General features: G+C 44.7%; 2 protein-coding genes across 2 annotated transcripts; one reads left to right on the plus strand and one right to left on the minus strand.

Annotated features, from left to right (window-relative positions):
* The first annotated feature begins 5,591 nt into the window (after window positions 1-5,591).
* got1 (glutamic-oxaloacetic transaminase 1, soluble) lies at window positions 5,592-12,579 on the plus strand. The gene is made up of 9 exons (XM_080481976.1): window positions 5,592-5,878; window positions 7,477-7,658; window positions 7,738-7,861; window positions 8,103-8,215; window positions 8,320-8,424; window positions 9,082-9,232; window positions 9,671-9,836; window positions 9,924-10,066; window positions 10,764-12,579. Exons 1-9 carry the CDS (start codon window positions 5,770-5,772, stop codon window positions 10,901-10,903), a joined length of 1,233 nt encoding a protein of 410 aa, XP_080338102.1. The 5' UTR covers window positions 5,592-5,769; the 3' UTR covers window positions 10,904-12,579.
* cnnm1 (cyclin and CBS domain divalent metal cation transport mediator 1) lies at window positions 11,998-26,118 on the minus strand (the record flags this gene model as incomplete). Its single annotated transcript, XM_080481975.1, has 10 exons — window positions 11,998-14,076; window positions 14,456-14,557; window positions 14,857-14,961; window positions 16,693-16,936; window positions 17,411-17,556; window positions 18,619-18,718; window positions 18,911-19,080; window positions 19,239-19,379; window positions 20,579-20,722; window positions 24,687-26,118. The coding sequence occupies 10 exons, from the start codon at window positions 26,116-26,118 to the stop codon at window positions 13,997-13,999; spliced, it is 2,664 nt and encodes an 887-aa protein (XP_080338101.1). The 3' UTR covers window positions 11,998-13,996.
* Window positions 26,119-26,258: the final 140 nt, after the last annotated feature.

The following is a 26,258-nucleotide window of genomic DNA, read 5'->3' on the forward strand; positions in this document are numbered from 1 at the left end:
TGACTGACTGTAAGTAGGCTGGACATGATGCACAGTATCATCTAAGAGCTTCATCTTGGTCAGCATTATCCAACAAAGAGCTGTTCCCATGACAACGTAATCCCTTTCAGTGACTTTCCTTCTTGTTCTGCTTCGTGTATGGTTCAGGTGGAAACTTTCTCTCTGTATCATTTCACCTCATTTTGTGATAAAGGAACTGACTGCCCCTTTCCCATCTTTTAAACATTTTTCAAATATATTTATTTGCATGTATTTTCAAAGATAGTGTGAATTCCTTCCTGGAGTCCTCAGGGTACTAATACATGTCACCGCCAGTGTGACTTTTTGTAGCATTTTACTGTTGGGAAGCGCGTTGGAATAATGAGGCCATGACGGCTTTAAGAACCTTGAAAATATGCAAGTCCAACTACAGTCCAACTCCTTGCCTCCTGAAGCCCATAATGTATTTTCCTTTTCCTTTTATTTCATGGTCATCATTTAGAATGGCAAAGGACCAAACAGTTGTGTGTGTCAGTAATGGCTCAGTTCTTCTAGGTCCCGGAAGGTGAGTCTTATCAGCAGTGAATGTGATGGTGTCGGTAGCCAGGACCCAGACCGCGCTATTGTGCCCCTGCCTCGGCCCGAGTGACGGATGACAGCTTCTTCTCCGTGGAGGAAGTGGGAAGGCCAGAGGCGAACCCAGGGCCAGATTTTTGAGAAAAACCCAGCTCTCACCCACTTACGTTTAGCTCTGAAAGTGCCAGATATTCCACAATGGCAGGACCCGAGATGATCGCATGGAGCAACGGTCCCACAGGACTCACTGTGTTGACCAGGTTTGGAAAAAGATACCCTAATTAAGATTGTTTGTTTTAAAGATCGTGAGAGGGTGACATGTTTGCGAAGCGAAACCGCGCTCTGTGTATCGTAGGTCTAACTTGGAGACCATGAAAGGAGGAAGTGAGGTCAGGCCAGTCTGGATCCCCTGCCCTTTGCCCTCCCTTGGGTCTCATAAATTAGGCTGCTGGTAATTCTGTTCCAGACGGCCTTGTCCCAGCAGGTGTGTGTTTGTATATATGAGCGCTAACAGGGGGGATGTAAGGGCTGTAATATCTGTGATCTACGGTGTTGGGAATGTAGTTTGGGAGGAAACATGCAACCTAAATATGCTTATCCTCTCTGCTGCCGCACAGGCCATGTAGATAAAGACAGTGCAGGAGGGGAGGCGGGCTTTCACTGAATAGGATGTGTGGGCCTCTAGCTGCTCGGAGCTCCGTCTAACATGGCCACAGCTGGTTTGAAAAAAAAGAGAGAAAAAAGAGAAGAAAATCTAAAAATGATCGAAAGGTTGAATCAAGTTCAGCTTGCAGCTTGAGGGACTCTCTCAAACTCCTCGAGCTGTAATGGCTCTCTTGGGAAAGACAATGTTAACAGTAAAATAAAAGCAAGCATGCATCATGGCCTTCAGAGGTAAACATCCCTGAGAAAAATGCTACTGGCTCTTCCACAACCATGGAGGTATCTGTATCAAAGTGACAGGCTGTTTAGGCAAGTATCTGCCTCCCTATGAATGAAGGTGCATTTTTGTGAGCTTGTAAACGCATCAATAACCAAACAGTGCGACTGCGGCATCATGTATAGTTGGTCAAAAAATAACAGCTGTTGATGTTGTTGATCCTCGGGGGTAAATGGGTGTAACAAACAACCTTGAACTCTGACCGTCGCCTAAATGAGAGAATTAGGCCAGGTGCGGATTAACAAATTGGGACAACACAAAGTGGACCTGGTTACTTAGAACTTGTCGTTTCTGTGTCAGTTTCTGAAATCAGAAAAAAAAAAAGCGGTCAGAGTAAAAACACAGACATGAGTCCTCCACTTCCTGTCTTTGTGTCTTAGCTTGCATATTTGTACGAGGCTGAAGTGCCTGACTTGGCCAAAAGACAACATCAATCAATTCTAACAGCGTGCACAGTACAGGCCTTGTGTTTGAGGTTCCACCCTGCCTGAAGGCGCGAAGGCCACATCAGTGAAAAGCAGCCCGTGCATATCATCCGACCTTTACAAATATCATTTGGAGTGAAGTCAAAACTTCAATCAAATATGGGAACACTTGTTTTCACTGCCAAGACTCTGCAGACGGTTGTGCTGCTGTTGATTTTGTTTCACGTTGCTATCTAACTTTCCTTTCACAGATCTAATCATGACACATTGTATTAAGCTATTTGAATGAATTGGGACACAATATAAAAAAAAGTCCTGCTGAGAGCATGGGAGAGTGATAAAATGTAAATGATTCAGCAGCCATCATTTTGTGGTTTAGCTGTACTGGCATTTACAATGTAGAGAAAACAGATGATTAGAGCAATAAATCATGGGATTGTTTTGCAGTTTTACATCTCTATAAGAGCAATATTACACCCAGGGCTGTGCTTTAATTCATCAATTCATGACCCAATCACGTGCTGATATTCAAGACAACAACACTCTCTTATGTCATTTTGGTCAATTAATGTATAAAAGTATGTATAATGTATAAGAATGTATAAAATTCGTTTTCCTCTGAAATATTAAAAAAAAATTGGGGGGGATTAAGTTACAATTAAAGACACAAACATGTAAATAGTTCAACTCTACTACTAATTAATTGTGTTTTCACAACTTCTAAAACCAGAGGCAAGTGTTTCCCTTCTTATTCCAGTGGTTATTCAAAGATAAGTCAACCAGCTGCAAGCTCCTTATTTATACGAAGTGTGAGTGGATCTTCTACGCTTGCAGAGTTGCTGAGATGATGTGTCTGAATCAGAATGGTTTAAGCTTCAGCTTTCACTTTCATGGTTTTTATTTTTTTTAAGAGGCAACAGTGTCAGTGGCATGTCCACACTTGAGTTTTCTAAGGCAAAAGTATACAACAGATGGTGTGGCTGATTCCCACAAGTAATTACCTGAGATCATTTGTACTTAATCTGAACAAATCCAAGTAGTTTGTGTCACCCAGATGTGTTAATGGACTCAGATTGAGCGTAAGGCTCAGTTGTACGTTTGGTATGGCCCCGATCTTCAGTCAGCTGTACAAAGTATAAGCATAGATTGTAAGTTTTGATTTAAAATGAAGCACACAGAGATATTTATACACGCAACTTGCACACACACACACACACACACACACACACACACACACACACACACACACACACACACACACACACACACACACACACACACACACACGCGCGCGCAAATGTTGGAATGTGGTCACGCACACAGACTGCTGGTGTGTCTGTTGTTGCATGCATGGGGCATCAGTCATTTTACTACAGAACAAGAAACATGGAGGTCTTGGCTTCTCTGTTGTTGCTGTGTCTAGTCCCTTGTTAGAGAATTGATGACGCTGTCTTCGGAAAACAAACAAGGCGGGAAGCTAAAAAGGTGGTCAGTCACCACGGCTCCCTGACCCAGAGACGCAGGGGCCACTGCAACATACAAGAAACACCGCAACGTCCCCCCAGGAATGTGCATCGGTGTGTGTGTGTGTGTGTGTGTGCGCACACGCTTTTGTTTGTGTTTCAGTGATACCACAGCTGGAATGTGACTGTCTTGTGCCTGAATGTATGCCTTTGTGTGTTTTTTAGTGTCAGCCCTCTGCGGCAGAAATGATAACCTGTGTGTAAAATGAAAACACGCTGCTAAAAGAAAAACCCTGTTGGCGCTATTCTCTTCTTCGCTCTCTTTTTTTTTTTTTTTCATCACATTTGCATTACACCGCTGGATGCCAAAATAAATGTTCCACCTTTCACTGTCGGCTAGAGAAGGCCGTGCCTGTGAGTATTTGGCTGAGCAACACATTGACGTGGATGTGACACACTCCCCCTGCGGACACGGGTCTTGCCCGAGGCCACTCCTGTCACTCCCCGCTCTGACTCACACTTCACATCACAGTGCAGCCGAAGGCCCTCGGGCCCCCTCACGACGCGCACACCAAACCCCGCTCGAGGCCCCTGAGTCCTGTTCTGGGAGCTCAAATCCCATAATTGCAGGGGCTGACAGTGATATCTAACATACGAGACACCCTCACCTGGTCGGAAAGAATGAAAACATCTACTGTCAGCGTGAAGCGAGGAGATGAGTGGGGGGTGGGACCAGGTATGGGGGAAAGTGAGTAATGGGACGGTCCAAGCAGTGGATCAAAACAGTAACTCAGTGTTTTGTGGTAACCAGTACCGGGAATGATTGTACCAATTTCAATAAGTAAATTTTACAAGAGGAGTTTTCAACGTGTTGAGCACTCACTCATCCACCCTGAGAAAAACACGCCCCTCCCCAACTTTCACATACAAGCAGAAGTTTTATCTACAGTTTTACATCAATTGGGATCCACAGATATTTAAAAAAGAATAACTTTTCTTGGAGAAACGGATGTTTTTAATTGGAAAAAAAGAAGACTTTCGGCAAATGTTTTCCTAAGTTTTACACCAAAGGTTATTTAAATTTTTTTTTAATCAATTTTCTCAATTAAGATAGATAAAAATGACAATAAATCAAATAAAAAATAAATAAATAAAATGTCAATGAAATAATTAACTAATTACTTTTGTCATTTTGATTCTTTCCCCAAAATAAAAGTAACACACTCTTCTACAAGGAGTCATTGAGTTAATGGGGTAATGGTTAGCAGTATTAACACAGTAAGAGAATTGCTGCTGTTCTTTCTGCATGGAGTTGTACATGTTCTCTGTGTACTGCGGTTTTCTTCTGCAGCCTAACAATATAAGCTGTTTCTATTCCTGTGATGGGGTTGTCCAGGGTCTAACTTTCCTTTGCAATTAGTCAGCTGAGATCAGCCCCCGCCTCTGCAACTCTTTGTGACATTAAATGATGAAGGACTGGATATTATAATAAGAATGAGCCAATATCCACTTGTCTTTTTCCTGAAAAGTCAGTAAGTACACACTCAATTCTATATAGAAGATCTTGTATTTATCGGTTGATCCATTGCACTTTAGTTTTAATCAGATGGCCGCATGTAACCATCACTTACAACCCAGACAGAAAGATTACGGAGAGTCTCCATAGTCTAACTTCCACATACTCCCTATCATGCAGGGGAGAGTAGCCTGGAGTGGCCTTCATTTATCAACCACTTCAGATCCTGCAGACAGCTGAAGGGACCAGGAGCCAGTGTGTTTACACCACCAGTCCAGCCGAGGCCCTCAGCACAGAACAGACAAAGAGACTTGCACATGTTCAGATTTACAGAGACTGACATGCACTCAAACCGTGTGGAGCCTGACTGGCTGCCTGCTATATGGTTTATATTTATGGTGGGAAACACCTCGCAGCTTCTTCTTTTTTTTTTTTTTTTCAGACTTTCAACACAACAGGCACATCACATTGTGCAGAAAATACTTAAGCAATCAACTCTCAGATGACTGGACCTGCAGTAAAGAGGCTTATGGGAACTTTAACAACGTTTTGGTACCACCTTGTGACAAGTTCTGGTATTACATTAACATTTCGACCCGCCCCCTTGTTTTTAAGCTCCTCGTGCTATTTGCTGAGGCAGCTGTCAATCAAATTACGGAGACGCTCATTGGTCGGCAGTCCTTGTGTGAGCTGTTTTCTTGCACTTTGACCTGACATGGATGTGTGCGGAGTCTGGCTCCGTGTTTCTATTGGTAAATTCCCTCACGCCCACAGTTCAGCGCGCACACCCCGGCTGAAGGTGAGTCTCTCATCCCCGCCAGCCCGCTCAGGTTTCACCGTCCGTCCGTCGCCGGTAACGAAGCAGCAGTCATGTCGGTGTTCGCTGAGGTCCCACAAGCGGCTCCCGTCGCAGTTTTCAAGCTAACGCAGGATTTTACTAACGACCAGTTTCCCAACAAAGTCAACCTCGGAGTGGGAGGTAAGTAATCCCGGCATTTAACACTGGTATCCATAGTAACGATAACCCCAGAGCTGGTAATCTATTACTCCTGCAGGTATTTACATCATTGTTAAATACCTGCAAGTGGGTGTTATGTAATATTCTGTGACCTGAACAATCAGTGCCCCCGTTTATGTACAGATACTGCGACACACTGATAACGCCAGTCGATGACAATATAATATTTGGATACAAATCAGCGTTGACACAATGTGAACACATAAGTGCAGTTATATTTCGTTTATTTATAATCATTTGCAGCTTTGCAGGGTCACTGCGCTCAGAACAGCCCAGCTTTATCACACAAGTAAACGTGTAAAACACACTCTTTTTTTTTTTAATCCAAGCTTTCTAATCTCAGCCCACTGGGATTACTTCAATACTTTTTTTTTTTTTTTTAATGTCAATGAATCAACATGCATGTAGGTTTTGTATTACCCAGTCTGATAAGTCATTGTAACTTTACCCATCCTACATGATTTACACTGAAGCTGACCTTCAAGCTAACCCCCAAATTGTCATATTTGACCATTTTTTTTGTGGATTTTACAGGTAGCATATTTTTAGTTCAAGATCTGTGACTCCATTGTGCTGATGCACTGTTCAAATGCACGACTCAAATGAATGATCAGACCTTGCTGCTGACTGCAGCTGCACTCTAATGGTGTGTTTAATTCATGAGGCTTCGATTTCCTCTCCTCCTCTCCCTCTTATTCTGAGCAGTAAGGTCTCGATCTCTGGACGAGGAAGCGGATTGGATTACCTCTCTAATATGCATGGCTTACTCCTTCTCTCCTGAAGCAAACTAACGGCACATTGCAAACCTCAATAAGAGCAGGTTTTCTTTCTATGTTCATAGTCATTCCTGATGCGTGACACTGCAGAGAAACGGAGAGAAACATTACTCTGCTTTGTCGTGGCATGACGGGGCTGCCTGAGTCCCATGATTAGAACAGACTGAGGCCTCATAATCCTCTTCTGCCTGCTGAACACATGGCGATGGCTGCTGGGAAATGTATGCCGTGGCGGAAAGGATCCATGTCAAGAGTTGTAGACGTAATATAAAGACAGATAGGACGTGGGTGAATTACTTATCATGGCAGTTTCTCACCTCTTAAGGTTCTTATCATATAAACCAAACACGCTTGTTGTTTATGTTGTAGATGTTTAAGATTCATTCATCATCTGGAGCAGCTTTATTTAATGCAAATCCAACATTGATTTCTTTCTTTCATACAGGTGGATACAATAGTAATAATCCTGATCTAAAGGTTAATTAGTCTGAGAGTTCATGGTCTCTGATTCGTATGCCAAAAGGCTGCAGCGTAGCTTCGTTCCTTATCACGCGCTGACACAGAGGTCAGTTTGCAAAAAAAAAAACCCCACACACAGTGGATGAAAGTGCACTTCTGTCACAATCGCCAAATGACCTTCCCGGTGTCGGTGTCTCAGTCCTGCTGTCTGACTTTTAGAGCAAATAACAAGTTTTCCCATTATTTTGTTTTATTTATTTTTTTCACTTGATGGCTCACGTCGCGCTTGTGAGTCGCCGATTTAATGCATCTGTTCCCCTGCAGCGTACCGGACGGATGAAGGCAAGCCCTGGGTCCTGCCCGTGGTGAAGAAGGTGGAAAGCATCATTGTGAATGACGCCACGCTGAACCACGAGTACCTGCCCATCCTGGGCCTGCCCGACTTCAGATCCTCGGCCTCTAAGATCGCCCTGGGAGACGACAGCCCCGCCATCCAGGAGAACAGGGTGCGTTGTCCGAGCGGCCGCTTCACTTCTTGCCGTGTTTTCCACCTCTTGGGTGACCGTGTGTTTCTGCTGCTGCCAGGTGGGCGCCGTCCAGTGTCTGGGGGGGACAGGGGCTTTGAAGATGGGCGCCGAGTTTCTCAGGCGCTTCTACAACGGAAATAACAACACCAAGACGCCCGTCTTTGTGTCCGCGCCTACCTGGGGTACACGCCCACTCACACACTCTGACCACAGAGTAGTATTTATGCTGGACTCTGGTCTTTCTGCTTAGACTCACTTCAGACTTTAGACTGAATGAATGTCTTGTGCCCGTCGTATCTTATCAGTGCTCTTGATCTATTTAACAGTTCAGACGTGAGAAGTACTAATAAGACGGCGTTCACTCTTAACATCAGAGGAAGACGAACGATAAAACACTGTAATCGGAGGCTTGTATTCTTTCAGAGAACCACAATGCAGTGTTCAGCAACGCGGGCTTTGAGGACGTCCGTCCATACAAGTACTGGGATGCGGAGAACCGCGGCCTCGATCTCGCCGGCTTCCTTGGTGACTTGGAGGTAAGCGGCACCCGTTGGAGTCTCGCAAATTATTTAAAACTTTGCTCTCCTGTAATCGTGTTGAAAAGTTTTTATTTATTTATTTATTTCTTTGTTTGTGACAGAGCTGTCCAGAGTACTCCATCTTCGTCCTGCACGCTTGCGCCCACAATCCCACCGGCACCGACCCCACGCAGGAGCAGTGGAAGCAAGTCGCTGAAGTCATGATGGTAGAATCACAATAATAATCAAAGTTGGATTGATTGTCTTTTTTTTTTTAATTTTTTTCTCCATGTTTCAGGCAATTTTTTTTTACATTTCTTTATTTTCCTCATTTAAATTTTTATTGTTTTTTTTTTTTTTTATAACAAAACATATATACACAAATAATAGAGACAATAACAACAAGGCAAATGGTACACTGTACTGACAAGCTAACCCCTCAGGGTCCTAGTATTGGTGGCAAGAAAAGATAAAAACAAAAACAGGATCAGATCGAGAGGAAAAACATTCAAATATGGAGGTAAGGAGCAGGGAGGATGTCCTAATTCCTTCTTTTTGTTATTATACTGGGAGTCAAGCAGAGTTTTTGCAGAGTAAATTTTTTGTTTATTGAGAAAAATATAAACTCAAGTTCCAAAAATAATGGAAAAATATCCGATCCTATTAAGTATTTATTATTTCACATGTAATGTTTTTGGTTTTTATGATTTACAGGCTAAAATCATAGAGAGTTAAAGGCTTTTAACATTTCAGTTTTTTTTTATCTGAATTATGGGGAATACAAACTTTCCATTGTATTCTACTTCCTTATGAAACACACACACACACACACACCACTAACCGAGGCATCATTATGTTTATTGTTTGATCTTTTTCTCCTCCAGAGGAGGAAGCTGTTTGTCTTCTTCGATTCGGCCTATCAGGGATTCGCCTCAGGAAATCTGGATAAAGACGCCTGGGCGGTCCGCTACTTCGTGTCCATGGGCTTTGAAATGCTCTGCGCACAGTCGTTCTCCAAGAACTTCGGTCTCTACAGTGAGTCGTGTGTGTGTGTGTGTGTGTGTGTGTGTGTGTGTGTGTGTGTGTGTGTGTGTGTGTGTGTGTGTGTGTGTGTGTGTGTGTGTGTGTGTGTGTGTGTGTGTGTGTGTGTGTGTGTGTGTGTGTGTGTGTGTGTGTGTGTGTGTGTGTGTGTGTGTGTGTGTGTGTGTGTGTGTGTGTGTGTGTGTGTGTGTGTGTGTGTGTGTGTGTGTGTGTGTGTGTGTGTGTGTGTGTGTGTGTGTGTGTGTGTGTGTGTGTGTGTGTGTGTGTGTGTGTGTGTGTGTATTGGGGGAGAGATGCAGCTAAAATGTGCATTAAATAGTTTGTCATTTCCCAGGCAGAGCTCTGAAGGACCACATCTGGACATTTATTATTTGAAAGGCGGTCGCAGTGAATTGAGTGTATTTTGAGTTTCATCTGTGTTCGTCCCGTCAGACGAGCGTGTGGGCAACCTGACCATCGTGGCTCGCGATGCAGACAACCTGAAGAGGGTCCTCTCTCAGATGGAGAAGATCGTCCGGACAACCTGGTCCAACCCCCCGTCCCAGGGGGCTCGCGTCGTCGCCGTCACTCTCAACTCACCGGAGCTTTTTGCCGAATGGTGAGAAGATCACTCAGGGCTGTGCACGAGAACTAAGACTGCCAGTAGGAATGTATGTGTTTGATCTGATGGTCTCTTTGTCAACAGGAAGGACAATGTGAAGACCATGGCCGACCGGGTCTTGTTGATGAGGGCTCAGCTGAAAGCGAAGCTCCAAGCTCTGGGGACTCCGGGGACCTGGGAGCACATCACCGCTCAGATTGGCATGTTCAGCTTCACAGGCCTGAACCGTGAGTGACCTCCTACACATCTACAGTTGGAAAACATGTAAAACCCCTCAAAATAGCTCATGTTACTCATCAAAACGCTACAGCAGCACAGAAAATACTCTTTTTCTTCATAGCTGCTTAACTGATGGTTAAGTGATTATTTATTGGCTGTTGCTTTAAGCAATGCCTGCCCCCAGATGACATTGCAAAATTAAAATCTAAGACATTAACGTCATTTCCTGATTTGTCCACTGGGGGTCGCTTTGTTCCGTCAGAGCAGGGGTCATGATACAACAGACACAAACGTGAAGAACCGATGGTCACGATGCTCCAGTGTGTGGCTAAATAACATTAAAACCAAAGCTGAATATAAAGACTGCATTATTCTGTAGAGAAACTGGCAGGTAGGAATTCTGTTCCAGTGACTGCAAGACAAATATTAAGGATTATCAGAGATTTTCTTTTGGCATTAAAAGTAAAGAAACCCAGGTGAGTTCTTGCTTTTTCTAGCTCAGTCTGCTTTTTACTGGTTTGGCCCAGTTGTGTCAAACTAAACTTTTAAGTGGCTTTTCAACAAAACTTAGATTTTAAATAAGGTTCTCTTCCTAATGACTAACAGAGTAAAAAAAAAGAAAAGAATAAATAATGTTCCTGACACAATAGTGAAACATTCTATCAATAAACTCTTGCTAAAACTCTTTCTTGTTATTTCCTCCAGCCAATCAAGTGGAATACATGATAAAGGAGAAACACATCTACCTAATGGCCAGTGGTCGCATCAACATGTGTGGTCTGACCACCAAGAACATCGACTACGTAGCGGAGTCCATCCACGAGGCGGTCACCAGCGTCCAGTAGGGGATGCCGCTGCACCGTCGGCCTGCACTGATCCCCGGGGGGGACGGCTCTCGTTCCCGTCTGATATCGTACACCAACACGCAGTCGCACAAACCCACAGACGGCTTATTCCCGTTTTGTCCCACCACAATGTTGAACACGTTCCGGACCGACAGTATTCCTCTTTGTGGCGTATGCCCTCGTTATGTAATTCTGATCAGAGTTTGCCGTCACTGTGTCGTCAGCCACCTACTTTATTTTTCGTGTTCGTATTTTCAATTGACGTGTCATTAGGCAGTCACTGTGTTGGTTACCTCAGCAGCAGTGACTCCACAGTCTAAAAAAAGATAAAACACGTGTTGAATGCTGTGATTCATCCGTTCCAAATGTTAATTACAGTTTTATTCACTTGTTAAGAGGATTCAACGGAATACCTTCAACTTGACCGAACTGAGTCACTTCAGCTGTGTGAAACGTCTTTAGTATGAATCACTGTAGAACTGTGAATATGTGTCCTCACAAAGATATTTTTAAACTTGAGCTATGTAATTTATTAATGATAAAAAAAAAATTAATAATTTTATTCCCTCAGGGTTTTTAGTAATTACCTCACTTTTAATCCATGTGTGTTAAGTCGTCTTATATTTTTAGTTGAGCTCAAATGGCAGCGATTGCTCGGACCGCGTGTCGCGACTCCAGAGAAATCCGTCTGCTCGCTGTTGCCGCCGCCGCAGCCGCCTGCTGAGCAATGTGACGTCTCTGGTCAGGCAGCCGCCAGTGAATGTTGACTGTTCACTGCACTAGTGCGCCGTTACGTAAGACGACCACGTCTCATGGCACGAAACACACTTAACGATCCACCGGTTTCGCGCGGCGACGCAGGGGCCACGAACACAGCTGTACACCGGAGCAGCTTCACTGAAGCTGAAAATGTCAAATTGGCTCATTCAATAAAAAGACTTCTGACCAGTGAGTCTCGGTGATGATGTGCTTCATTTACCAGTTCCTGTGGAAATCATTTTGTGACGTGAACACAGCGGAGAGTGTTGCTGTTCAATACGTCGCAGTCTGAATTGTCGCGTCGCAAACAAAGGTGAAAAAAAAAAAACCCTCTTGTAGTTAAGTAAATTTATTCATAATTCCATCATCTCTTGGAACAAATGATCTTGTTTCTTATATCTTTGGATAATTTATATAATCATTTTTAAATTTACAAAATGTAACTTTGCTTATTCCTCTCAAACCGACAGCATATCAGTCTTTACAAAGAGAAAGAGAAACGTCAACCAACTGAAAGTGCTCTAAAAGAGTGGTGTGTTTGTGTGTGTGTGTCTGTGTGTGTGTGGGTCTGTGTCCTCAGTAGGCAGACAGAATCATCTCACTGACTATCCAAACAGTGTGAGAGCGAAGGGAGGCGGCGGCTTGACGTCACTGTTTGTATTGCTTTCGTCTTTCATATTTCTTTTTTTTTTCAGCTCTGTCATATATCCTGTTTTCCCACGTTTTCACAATAAAGAGCAGACATGTCCACCGTGGACTACGTCACATTCATAAGCACAGATCGCTAATTATTGCAGCAGTTGATTCTTTTTTTCGAAAAAGGAATGGCTTTAAAATGTTCCTTAAGTGAGCAGCTTTTCTACAACCTGTAAGGTCCCTATGAGCAACTGTTAAAATCTACTAAAACGACAGATATGGAACTTTGCAGCCTGGCTGTTTCGCTTCTTGTTTTTTTTTGTCTTCAGCTTTAGCAGTAGAAACTTCAGGCTGCTGTCCGTCTTAAAACCTACAGTTGCTTTGAATTGGACTGATGGACATCAAAGGGAAGAGACTCGTCCTACTCATGCATCCTTTTACATACGCATGCATATGGAAAAGAGAGGAGTTGCTACGCGGATCATTCTGCGGTGAAAGCAGCTTAAACATGCAGGTCGTGACTACTTCCTCAAGAGTACTCCTTTATTTCAGTTCCCAGACCCCCTACCAAAAAAGAAAAAACCCCACCCCCCTCCCAGAAGAACCCCTAAAACCCCTAGCTTATTTTGAATTGGTGTGTGCAGCTTAAGTGACCGACCCTGTAAAAGATGAACTATACATAGAAAATCGGCCAATATATTAAAAACAAAATAAGAATAACCTGACTGATAGTGTGTTTCCACCGTCCTACTAATCCAACGAGACGTTTAAAAGGATGACAACATGAAGAAAAGGCTTGACTAGATGAGGGTGTTCGTTGGATTAAAAACTAAAAGGAATGTGTACAAATTGTGGGTTGTTGTTTGAGAATAATTGAAGTGGTGTTGTTGGAAATACACATTAAGTTGATTAAGTTGTGATAATTCAAGTTACAGTATTTCAATGACTTATATTGCTATCTTTAAATAACTTTTGGTAATCCTGGCACTTCCGTAAAAAAATCCAGTACGAAATTGTGTTCTTCTCTGAACGGTGCATCTGACTGTATAATAAATAGTTATAAGTTATTCACGCTGAGAATTGATTCATGGCTTTTCTAAAAACGAGCAAATCTTGTAGAGAAAATTGTGCTTTTGTCCCGTGGCTTTTTCTTTTCAGTTTTTCTTTTGCTCAAAAAGCTTATGCGTTTGTGGCAGTAGGTTTAACAACACAACCTTATGGCAACTCTGAGACAGCTCCCTTGTGCAAATATCATCCTCAATATGTGGGAACTGTCTGACAATAACATGTTGTCATTCTTGATTGTGTAACCAGGCGACAGGTTGAAGCTGGCTCAGTTGGGCTCCATGTTGACCCATGTCGGTCACACATTATGGCTTCGATGTAACGATTAAGTGTTAAAACAATGACAACTCCGTGTACCTTTAACGACCAAACACATGTGACTGGGATCCCAAAACGATGCAGTGTAAGGCTGGATAAATCCAATACTAGGATGTTTAGGTTGGTCAGATCAGGCTTGTTTCACTCGGTCGGGCCGAGCGAGGCCAGGAGGGACCTGAGTTTATCGATGGCTGCGACCGATCGGACGCGTCGGTGTCCAGTTGGAGCTGTGCAGGAGCTTGAGGGGGAGTCGACGAAGGAGAGGATGCGGGCGTGCGCTTCCTCCCCTTTTTTTTTTCCCTGGCCGTCACCGTGCTAGCTCGTCACTGGCGGCTGCTCTGGACCTTCCTCTAAACTCTTCTCTCCATCCCGAGACTTTTTCCTCCTCTTGTTACCTAGAAACAGAGAAAACCCAGGCTGAGAACGGCGTCGGCGCAGTTAAAAGGTCTGGTTAAGGACGTAGCTTTCCGTGAACAAAGGAGCCCCGATGACGTTGGTTTTTCTTTTGAACTGGTGACTGTCACCCGCTGACATCACGCCAGCTCCGTTTCTGCCTTAAAATGAGCAGAACCAAGTGAGTCACAGTTAATCTGAGCTCACAAGGACCAACGCATCTGGAGGAAGCGGCAGGTTGTTCAGAGACACGTCCCACATCACCTGTTGCTAAGAGACACCCGTCACCGCCGCTGAGACCGGGAGAAAACTTTCTCCACATCTGACGGCGCGCGTGGGCGAGCCGTCGCGCCGGCGTTTGTGACGAATTGCACCACTCACTCAGTTTATGCAAGAGCTTCTTCCCCAGGTTTTCTTCGGAGCTGGACAGAGACAGCGAGCTGATGAAGGGAGAGGTGGACGGCTGGGACTCTGTAGGCACATCTGAAAGACAAACGCAAGCTGCACGCTGGGTGACCAGTTCACTCTGAAAGCTTTTAAACATTTAAAGAAATCCTTCTAGAAATATTTTGGTCTGATCTTTCCGGGTGAAGTTTGGCATGTTTCCCCCCTTTGCCTGGTTGGGTTGCTGGAAGTATGTGCATGTATCGTAACTGACTTAGAGTCTCGACTTAAACACATCCCAATGGAACGTCTCAACTGCTTATGGCTTCCTCTTATTCGTAAAAAACAAGAACAAGCCAGGGGTTGCAAGTTAAAAAGTGGCACGGAGAAGCTCTCACCATTCTCTTCGTAGGTTTCCGGTCGGTCCTCGTGGATGTAGGGAATCTCATCCATGCGAAGGAAAACCGTGTCGTTCGGACTCCTCTGCCCGTCAGATTTACTGCCTGTGAAGACAAAAAGAGGGAACGGTACTAAAAGAAGCTGCACAACACATCAGTGACGTGTTGCTGCCTCCGCCTGTAGAGGGAGGTAGAGAACCTGGCAGTTAACAATAGATTTACACACTATAGTATCAAATAAAAAAAATACCACATTTAAGTTCCAAATAAAAACTAAGCTGCAGTCAGAGGAGATGAAATCTGATCTGGCCCCTATCTCGTGTTGTATTTTAATGACACTAACAAACACACATAAACTGGGTGGCGTGTCGCACGCGGCGTAAGACAGATGGTAGGCGGAGAAATCCTTTAAGCTTTGGAACCAGTACAGATTGGTCCACTCCAATGGCTGCACCAGTGAGAGCAGCAATGTGTGCAGAAAAATGTTGCGCTCGTTTTGCCTCTGAACAAAAAGTAACAATCGACATCTGTCGTTCTGTTGTTATGTTGACTGCACAACAGTTTAACGTCTACAAATAGTGATCTGGTGTGTCGTCTCTTCAAATTGACCAGCAACATTTTCACTGGTTTTTTTTCACATCTTTTGTGAGCCGGGCGGGAACATTTTATGGTCCTTTTAGACAACCGAATCAGGTTATCATGTTTGTGCCAAATAGTTTGATTAATCATGCAGTCACTCATTGGGATTTGGCCCCCGCTCACAAGGCAAAACAATGTGTGTGTGTGTGTATGTGTGTGTGTGTGTGTGTGTGTGTGTGTGTGTGTGTGTGTGTGTGTGTGTGCGCGCGCGTGCGTGCACGTCTGTTTAAAGCCTTTGAAGCTTCTTTTCCTCTTCAAACAAAACCGGCACCAATCCAAAGCATTGTCAGATTCACACTGAGCTTCACAGAGGCTCACCGTCATTTACATTTCAAGGCGTTTCTTTCAGGAGTGGAGCAAAACAATAAGTAGCTCAATTAGGTTGGTTTTTTTTTAGACGATACTCAAAGTGAGCACAGGAAATGCTGCAGCGCTCTGACGGCAATCGGGATTGGCATGTTGCTGTATATGAGGGGAAGATTTGACATGCGGATGTGACGGTAACATTTTTTTTCAACCGTTGAATTTGGTGTAAACTGTCAGTCCTGATATCGACTGACTGAAACATTCCACAGTTTCCTTCACGTGACCTCTCTTTTAGAAAAACTGTTTGGATCTTAGACTCCACAAGCTTTAAGTTTGAATCAAACCAGAACATAAGTCAGACATCTGTTCAACTCTTTTGTGTTAATAAGTAAAACTAAAATTGACAGCCATTGCTAAGAAATCCCTCTTTTTTTTTTTTTTTTTTTATCAAAAGCTTCAAAGGTATTAATATATCTCAAAGCAACTTTAACAAATGACTAAACTATTAGTTACCAGGAGAGTAAAGGACTGTAAACGTGCGATCAAGCTTGGCTACATAGATTCTATTAAACTGAAAAAAAACTAAAAGGAAATTGTTCAGAACCACTCAAGTGCAAAGTATTGTTTTCCAAAACTACTACAAGCTACTTTCTAATTGTGTCTAACTGCATTGTCATTAGTATTTGATCGATTTCATCTGTACAAAAAAAAAATATCTATAATTAAAAATGACAGTGTGGCAGTTTGTTTCATGTCCACATTTAAATTTAAATCAAATTGTAGATGTAAAGTATGTACCTGCTGAAAAGTCTCCTTAAAGACAGTCACATAGTTTATTTTTCTGACTGAATACTGTCACTGTGTGTCTTCCCCGAGGCGACTCCGACTTACGGACGATGCGGTTTCTTTCGTTGAGCTGGGAGGTGTTGCGAAGGCCACCGTGTGGGTGGAGGTGTGCAAGGCGTGCAAGCCCCAGTCGTGTGTGTGTGTGTGTGAGAGGGAGGGCGATGCTGTGCGAGCGAGCCTCCGGGACCGGCGGCCTCCCTTTGGCATCGGGGTCCATGGCGTCCGGCGTCTGAGGCAAGCTGTCCATCCTGGTGGCCGTCATGGCGTTCTGGTAGTGGCTCCTGGTGATCTGCGGGTGCAAGTGTTCATCGTGAGTGTGTGCGGCGCAGTGATTCTAACCACCGTGCACTCGCAGCAATGGACTGTATTTGAGGGGGAACGTCAGAGAGGTTAAGTCACAGGGCACATCCATCATTTCGGGCAAAAAAACCCCCCAACAAATATTCACAGTAGAAATGGAGCTCAATTATCCACAGTGATTAAAGGAAAGAGGGTGCACAGGGAGGAGAGTAAGAGACAGGATGTCTGTGTTCAGTCAGAATCGGGGATTAGAACATATCAAAGGCAAAAGCAGCAGCAGGGGAAAAGTCTGCATTTTCAAATATTTTCAAGATTAAATGAAAAGGGCTTTAAAGTGGATTCAGGCACGAGCTCCTTTTTTTTTTTTTTTTTTTACCATAACTGTGCAGGAAATTAGTCATTTGACTGACTTCATAATAACCGTGAAATGCTGTGTGTGTGCATGTGCATTAATATTTCTAACCTTGATGATCTGCAGGTCTGAGAGCTGGCGGACTGAGTAGTCGGGTAAGTAGACCCCTCCTCCCACGGAGAGCTGACCCACACTGGCTCCACTCAGCAATGAATCAGACTGGTTCAGGCCGCTGCTCCGAGAGCTGAACCTCGGGCCTGAACACAGCAGGGAACAAGTTCACTACTTCATGCATTTGCTCGATAACGATGATAGTGAAGTGCGAAAGTTGAATCCAAGTCTAAAATCGTCTTGCATTTTACTTCTGAGTTTATTGAAATAAATTTCACAGTGACTCCACACTTCATTCTGAAGCTCTTTCACTCACAGCGAGAAAGTATTCGTACTCCATCCCTGCTTTGGAAGACTTTTTTTTAAGATACATTACTTTACATGTTTAGGAATTTTTTATGAACACATACAGTACATAAGTACTTTTCACTCCTCGCATGCTACAAACTGCTTCTGATGTTTCTGATCGATTTACAGTGAAACGATTAAAGCAACAGTTATCTTTGCTACGGCTGGTTAAGTTAATGAATTTAAGTATGATCAAGTTAAATCATGGACACGAAGCCTCCAATTTAACTGTAGAAATAAAATTCCTTATGAAACAAAAGGGCCTATTTGGAATTCATAGTGTGGCACTTCTTCTATGAATGACACAAAAAAAAAAAATCATTCTAAAGTTTGCTGCAGGGGAATTAGTCAGAAAGAAAGAAAATAGAGTTTTTACAGCTTTTCTTGATGTGCTACTTCTGCAGCTGCTTAAAGTGAAGATTTAATTCTGAGATGTCCTAATAAGAAATGATCAAACATGTAATGGGGGTCCTCCCGTAGCTTTACGTTTCCCCCCGGAACATTTGCATGTACGACGTCTGCATCGAGCCAGCACGCAAAGTGAGACCGAGAGAGGGGAAGTGAGAGACAGGCTTTGTGCTGGCTCTGCAGTCTTAGCTGGATTTCATATAATCCTGCGCAGGTCATGTCCTTCCGCTGGGAAATTCTCTGAAATCACGTCTTTTAATTACTGACTTGCTGCGGCTGCCGCTGCCACGGCGCATCGCAAGCTGACGCTACGCAGCTGCCGGGTGGCATTTAGGCAGGAAAAAACAGCCGCCGCTGGCGTTCGAATCCTTTCCTGCAGAACTTGCGCGGTCACATTCATGGAGTCTCCTGAATTCATCGATCTGCACTGGTTTCCACGTGCACCAACTCACCCATAGGCAGGGGGGGGATGAGCGCCGGCATGCCATAGTAGGAAAAGGCTCCATTCTCAAACCGAAGAGCCTCCTTTCCAATCTCCACCTCCACCCGTCCCTGCAGCGTCAAACACAGTCGTTTATATGGATCAGCTCTGCGCTCCACTCTAATAACATTAACGGTGAATTGATTGACACATCTAATGGATCCTCTCACACAGTGAAACATGCAAAAACAAGCCCGTCATAACAACCCGAAGCGGGCCCACCATCCAGACTCGCTCTGCATGATTTACTCTCACGGCTATACCTGCAGGATCAGGATGAAGTAGTCCACCGGTTTGCTTCTCTGAAAGAGGTAGTGTTGAGGAGCGTGCTTGCTCTTGGGGTTGAACTTCAGTTCCTGCACAATGCTGGGATGTTTGATGAGACGCAGCAGGATCTTCTCCGACAGGTGGCAAGGCCTGAACGGCTCGACCTCTTCGGGTGGGATTCAAAGAGACAACAACACACGAAAACAAGTCAGAGAGAGCACACAGAGCTCCTCATCACTTGTCCTCATCGATGTTTTATCCCGCACCCTGATCGAGGAACCCTGAAGAGCACATGAGCGCATGAAAACCTGGGAGCAACGCTACCTGTGGCCAGGAAGCGGTGGGTCGCGAGCAGCAGCTGGGGCGAGATCTTCACTTTTAGCTCATGTTCTGCCAGTTTGAAAATAGAAAAATCCTGCTGTTTCCTCTCATGGTTGGACACTCGTCTCTTGGTCCGATTGTCAGCTGTGAAGGCACGGAGACTGAAAATCATATCTCAGTGCATTTTATACACATTTTGGCAACTTTCACAAAGTGCAACACGACTAAAGAGATTAAAAACACAGTGGGAATTACTACAGCATGTGGAGAACACGAGGTGTGGTCAAAAGGAAATACTGACGATAAAATAGCCGCTTAAATGAACGATAGGATCAGAGTGAGATAAGCAAGTTTAAAGAGTTTTCTGCGGAATTAATGTAGCGTAGGTGTGGTGGCAGACTTCCAAAGACCTCAAATTTAGGATCACTTTTGGTTATCACATGTTTTGCTGAGTCAGGTAATACAGAGGCAGGCTTTCAATGTCGTGACGTTACAAAAAGCTGATCCAGTTTAATGACTGCCACACAAGTGCACTATATTTGTTTGCACTTTGAATAATTGGTGCGCCACTGACTTCATTAGTTGCCGCAGCTCCTCATTTGCTTACTTAGTATACGTAGTGATCTGCAGCTGAAGATATCTGGAGCGCATTGTGCGCCATAAGCACACCTCCGACTGGTAAATTGACTTATCCTGTGCAGATGTGAGGAGCCTTAAACATATTATCCATTAAATACAGCGCAGCTGCAGCAGGAACAGCTGGTGCTGTAAAGGCCTGAAGTGCAAAGTCGAGAGAGATTACCTCTCTCTCTCTCTCTCTCTCTCTCTCTCTCTCTCTCTCTCTCTCTCTCTCTCTCTCTCTCTCTCACACACACACGCACACATCCCATATCATGGAAACAGGAATATATGTGCTGTTTCTATATCACAGCACAGAAATCAGAGTGAAAAGAAGCTCCAGACCAGATTAGGGAGTTTAGCATCTAAATACCTCTCTGTGGAGAGACTTTCCAGCCAATTAAAATGAAGGGATTATGGCGATTATCTGCTGGACTGGGTCATTTATTCGCGTTATTTAATTATGCATCGGAAAGCATCTGGGAACAACAGGGGGGGCAAGGTGAAATCAATAGTTTAATGAGAAAACATGAGCACGGAAGGAGCTTACAATGTGCAATGTATGCTATAATTGCAGTAAAGTGCCTCATAATTAATATGCAGATCGATGATGTTGATGTGAGAAGTGATTTAGTGTGTGAAGCAAAAATAAAAACTGTCAGCGACTGTGAAATCCATCCCAGTATGAGAAGTTGACATATCCATTTGCCCATTTTGATACGTACTGTACAGATCTGTCTCGTCCACGATCTCAGATTTGATGATCTCCTCTATGACGTCCTCCAGGGTAACGATACCCATCACTTCATAGAAGGGGTCCCCCTCGCCTTCACTGTTCACCCTCTGCACCACAGCCAGGTGGGATTTCCCTGCATCACAAAAAAAAGAAACAACATGAAAAAAAATGACACATATTTCTACAAATTTGATTTGGGGCTAAAAACTGCTCCGGGAACAGCCTGAATAACGGCGTCAGAGGATAAAAATAACTCGAGTCAATAGCCTCCAACTGGATCTGTGCAGCCAAGATGAAAATCAGCATTAGTTCACCAAACTGAAACTGAGAGACTGTATACACTTAAAGTTTAGATTTGAAATGATGTCCACGTCAGTATTCGCTGTGTGTGTGTGTTCTCCATGTGTACAACAGACATGAGAAGAAAGTGGACATTCGCCAAGGGGGGGGGGGGATTAGTGTGGAGACGCTGTGACAGTTAGGAAGACTTGGCCCTTACGTAAACACAGAGATTATGCAATCAGTCTGGGGAAGCCTGAATCTGCTGAATAAACTGGCCATGCTGCTGCCACCTCTGCACGCACACACACACATGCACACAAACACACGTCATGCACTTCCACGAGCGTTTCTCGGTGCTCCCACTCGGCCTTCCCACTCGCTCAGTGTTTAGCTGAGCACGACCAGCCTGCCAGATACAATGACAGAGCTCGCCGGCAGCCTCTCTGCAACGAGCCGATAAAGTCAACGTGACAAGAAGTCGCCGCTGCCGCCGCCGCCGAGCCTGAACGTCACCAGAAGAGAACAGGAAAAATAACCACGGACACGATGCTAAAGACGCTATTGCACAAACTGGTCTCCCAGTTCAGATATTCCTTTTTTTTTTTCCTTCCTAAAAATGCCTTTTGATCCGAACACATTTGATGTATCTCCACGCTTGGTCATCACAATTCGTCACCGTTTGTTCTGCTGACGTCGGTTTGGCGGCCAGATAAGTTACCTAACCAAATTCATGATGTCACAGGAGCACAGATTTCATCAGAAACGTGTAAACAGTCTCCAGCAGTATTTTGAACCAAACCAGTGGCTCATATTAGACGGGCCGATTTAGGAGATCATTGCCGGGGGATAAAATGGATCAAATGCTTTAATCCACTGCCACAAGGAGAGAGAAAAAAATAAAAAAATCAGATTGACTGATTGCAGTCTGAAAACAAGACGGGAGGTTATACTCAGCGTTCAGGTCATCTTGTCTAAAGAGCTCAGGTGAGTCAGAGGTGGATTTGCCCTGAACTGCTGATATGCATGGGCACTGCATTACATCATTCTTACATTACATAATACTCTTGCAGAACAACACACTTTTGCCAGACTCACAGACAGACACACACACACGCTTGGGGCCAAGCTGGGTCTTCTACGGACGTCCCCTCTCGCGAATGTTTCTGCTCTATCAGTTTAGCGTGCCCTTACCGACTGTTCAAAACACACGTGCTTCATGTCACGCGTGCGTTTGCAGCCATTCAGCCACCGCAGCCACACAAGCCTATCGATGGAAATTATGCATGGCAGTAATATGTTTTCCTCCCGAGTTCACACCTCAAGTTTAACATTTAAAACTACATCATGAAAAAAGAAAAAGAAAAAAGAAGACAGAAAGCACTTGTGCCAATAATATCCACAATTTTGCAAATTTAGACACTGAAGGATTTGACAACTTGTAATGTAAGTTAATGCAATTGTCTTTATATTTCACCTCAAAATCAAACTCGTCCCATAAAAACCTCCAAATGTTTGAACTCTGGAATAAAGCTCCCCCTTTCTAAAAATCGTTTCATACGCAGTATTTCAACAGCTTTTATTGAGGCTGGGGATTTGATGTGTCAGGATTAATTTGATATGTTTATTTCACTATAAATGTAGCCCGAGTGGGAGACGTAGCACTTTGAACACATACTCCATGAGGTTTGGGGATTCTAAGTTTTGTAGATATACATAACAGCGAAAGAAAATCACTATATTATCTAATACTGCGGTTAGTTTTATATTTAAGGAAGAAGCTTAAGCAGATATAGATGAAGTATTTGTTAAGATATTGAGAATCCACCTTTTCACCTTGAAAAGCAGCAAAGTAACTTTGGCTGCATGTTTAAAGCGGACATCATATTGAATGACATTGAGAGCGCAAGTTCTTTAAAACCTCAACAAATACAGAATAAACGCTTCCAAATATCCCCTACACGTGAGGTGCATAAACCCCTTAGACTTAGTTCTTATTTACATTAGTCCTATAGTATTTTCATCATTGTATAGTTTCTCGAGGATACTACTGGGGATGCAATAACAAAAAACAAAAAAAACAAAAAGCTGCTCCTCGGCAGACAGAAAAGGTTCTTCAGTACAAGTTCTTTGTTTTTCACTTTTTAAATTGTAAAATGAAACACTTCAACCTGCACAGCCACCATTGTACTCATACTGATACTGAGCAATGACCCCACTTCATTCTGCATGGTAACTATTTTAATTCTGAGAAATACTTGAGTTCTTTGTTGAGAAACTAAAGTCAAAATGGCAAATACATTATGTGAAAAAGAAAACATGGTCTCCATCATCTCTAAGTCATACCACTAATGAAAATATATCAGTGATAATTCCATCAATGCATATGTACTCAAGTTAAAGTGTAACGTACAAATACGACAAACTGACGTTGGCTGCGTTCATAATCTGTACTGTGTTTTCCACAGTACATTATGTTTGCAGCGCTCGTTCACATTTCCGTTCCTTCCTTTAACACAGACCTCTCCCCCTGAATGTCACCCTTCTCAGTGAGACATCACCGCAGCTTCCAGCCGGGCTTCCTGAGCAGCGGGGAGCCGTTACTCTAATAGAGTAGGATGGGAAGGAGGCGAGAGGGCGAGGGAAAGGTTGGGGCTGAATTTTTCATGCTTGCACAGCAGGGATGACAGCGACCTGCAGCGTTGGGGGAACTTCAAAGTCACCGTGGAATGACAATTAAGAGCACAGAAATAGCGGAAAGGTGAAGCCTGACTTCACCTCTCCACTTAATTTATGAACCCACTAACAGCATGGGAACAGCGTGAACCCCGTGGGTCAGGAGTTAGCTCGTGGCACACTGGTGTCAGACTAAATCCATCTTTAATATTCCGGCACAAGATGAAGCTGTGCACTCCGACCTGTGAGTGGCCTTTGCTGCCACTGACTGACATCTATTCAACAGCCTGTGTCAATGAAGCAGATTTAGCTCCTAATCCCCACAACATCAACCAATGTCACTGAAATCCTTATGTAACTATGGGGGCTAGTAGACTCCCGTATGTCTCTATTTCAGCATATGAAGCTGTCACTGGGGCAGTCTGAGCTGTGTGATGCAGGATTCGGATTCATATTAACTCTTATCATTAAGACTGAATAAAAGTCCCCAGAGAGAGGCGACATACTTACTAGATAGTGAACAGATGCTATCTCGGTGAGAGTGAGTGATGGAGTGCTGTAATACAGTCAACGCACTTATGAAGAGAGATGGTTATCAAACAAAAGATACAGTATGTGTGAGTCAAGGAGAGAATGTGGTGGTGTTCTATTGAAAATCCTTTTTGATAAAGTTCAATATTACATTATGATGAAGAGCTGCAAGAAATGTGGTGGTGCTGATGGTGGCGCTGATGTTGTGTGTGTGTGTGTGTGTGTGTGTGTGTGTGGGGGGGGGGGGGGGGGGGGGTGGGGTAGAATCACAACAGAAATCTCTCTCATCACGTGGAGTCTTAAGATAACCCCTCTCTGATACCTGGTAGCCCTAACCTCCATCTGAACTGAACTCGCTGTGGGACACAGTGTCTGGTTTCACACATGGCTCTGGCTGCTCAGAGGATCAGAGGGCTTTGCATGCAGGCCCAGGCTGATCCAGCAGACTGATGTAAACTCTGACCTCTGCACTGAAAGTTTAGTCTGGAGCAGCACAGTCACTTCAAAAGGACCTTCAACTCCGGGGTGGCAGGAGATTACCGTAAAATGGGAAATTAAGGACACAGAGTTATATACAGACTACTCCGGACACTTTTTTAAAGTGGAGTTACCTCTCTTAAACTCCTCCAGCATCACATCCAGTTTGGTGTCGCTGAAGACGCTGTGCATGGGATGCTTGTAGAACTGAGTGATTGTTTTCAGAGGCGTGCAGTCATCAGGATCCACAAAGGCCAAGTCCTTGACAAACAGGATGTCCACAATGTTGGACCTCTCGTTCTCGTAGACCGGGATGCGCGTGAACCCGCTCTGCATGACATCGGACATTGTGCAGAAGTCCAGGACGGCGTCCGATGACAGCATGTAGCAGTCTGAGAGTGGGGTCAGCACATCCTCCACGGTCTTGGTCCTGAGCTCCAGGGCCCCCTGGATGATGTTGAGCTCCTCTTTGACCAGGTCATGATAGGGGTCTGTGACACGTAGCATGGCCACCAGCTTCTCTCGGGTATAAAAGCTGCTGATCTCCTGGTGCAGCAAGATGTCCCGAATCTTGGAAACTGGGTAGGCGATGGGGAAAAACACCAACATCAGCAGGCGAGTGGCACAGAGTGTTTTGGAGGCAATAGCGAGACTGTGCCGGGACGCCACAGAGTGAGGTAAAATCTCACCGATGAAGAATATGCCCAAAGTGCAAGAGGCAGTGGAGAGAGCAGTCATTCCTAGAATCTGACACATCCACACTACAAAGCAGGTGTTTGTGAGGACGTTGCCAAGCACCACAGTGCAAAGGATATAGTTCCCATGTTTACGCACTGACTCGATTTTCCGTGCGTACTTCTGCTCTTTCTCGGTGCCACTGTTCTGCAGGACCCGCAGCTCCACGGGGTCCAGGGCCAGCATGCTGATGTTCAGACCACTGCAGAGCGCCGACAGCCCCAACAGGAGCACCGAGACCCCCGCCTGGAGCCAAACATCCGCCTCTGGAGGTCTTTCCACCACCGCCAACCAGAAGTCCTTGGTGCTGAAGTGCTCCCATTTCACTCCGTCAAACGCGCACATGGAGTAGTATTTGATGACCTCGTCTCGGCGCAGGTCTTTGGCGAGCAGCTCCACCAACACTGAGTTGTGACTTGAAGTGGATTTGAAAGAGCCCAGCAGCTCGATGTCCGAACTACGGGCGTTCTCCTCCTCACACGGGTTCCTCTTGTCCGTGTCGACGCCGTCCCCTCCCGGTTCCTCGATAAACGCGATCCACGGAGCGGCGGGAGCAGCGTCGGGTCTGCCGCTGGCGTTGCGGCTGTTGGGATGCTCCGTGACCGGAGATGCGGAGTAGTAGACCCTCAGCATGAAGCGGGTCCCCTCGATCGCCCTCAGGACCCCGTCCTGCACGGACAGCTCCCCGCTCTGGGTGTCCTCGGGCCGGACGCCGAGCAGCGCCGCTGTCAGGGCCGGGAGAGTGGAGAGGGTGACGGTGAGGAAGAGGAGAGAGAAGCGGTGCGGATGCAGGATGCAGCAGTGAGCATCCGCAGCATCCGCAGCCATCATGCTGAATGAACTAGTGAAGGACACGGGAGAGGGTCACGTGGTGTGAGGATGGGATGGTTGGAGCATCTGGGTGGTGTGTCACAGAGAGAGAAAGAGTAGAAATTCGGGAGGAGGGGGAATCTTAAATATAAATGTCAAGC

The sequence above is a fragment of the Lipophrys pholis genome (assembly GCF_963383615.2).
Source record: "Lipophrys pholis genome assembly, chromosome: 15".
Taxonomy (NCBI): Eukaryota; Metazoa; Chordata; class Actinopteri; order Blenniiformes; family Blenniidae; genus Lipophrys; species Lipophrys pholis.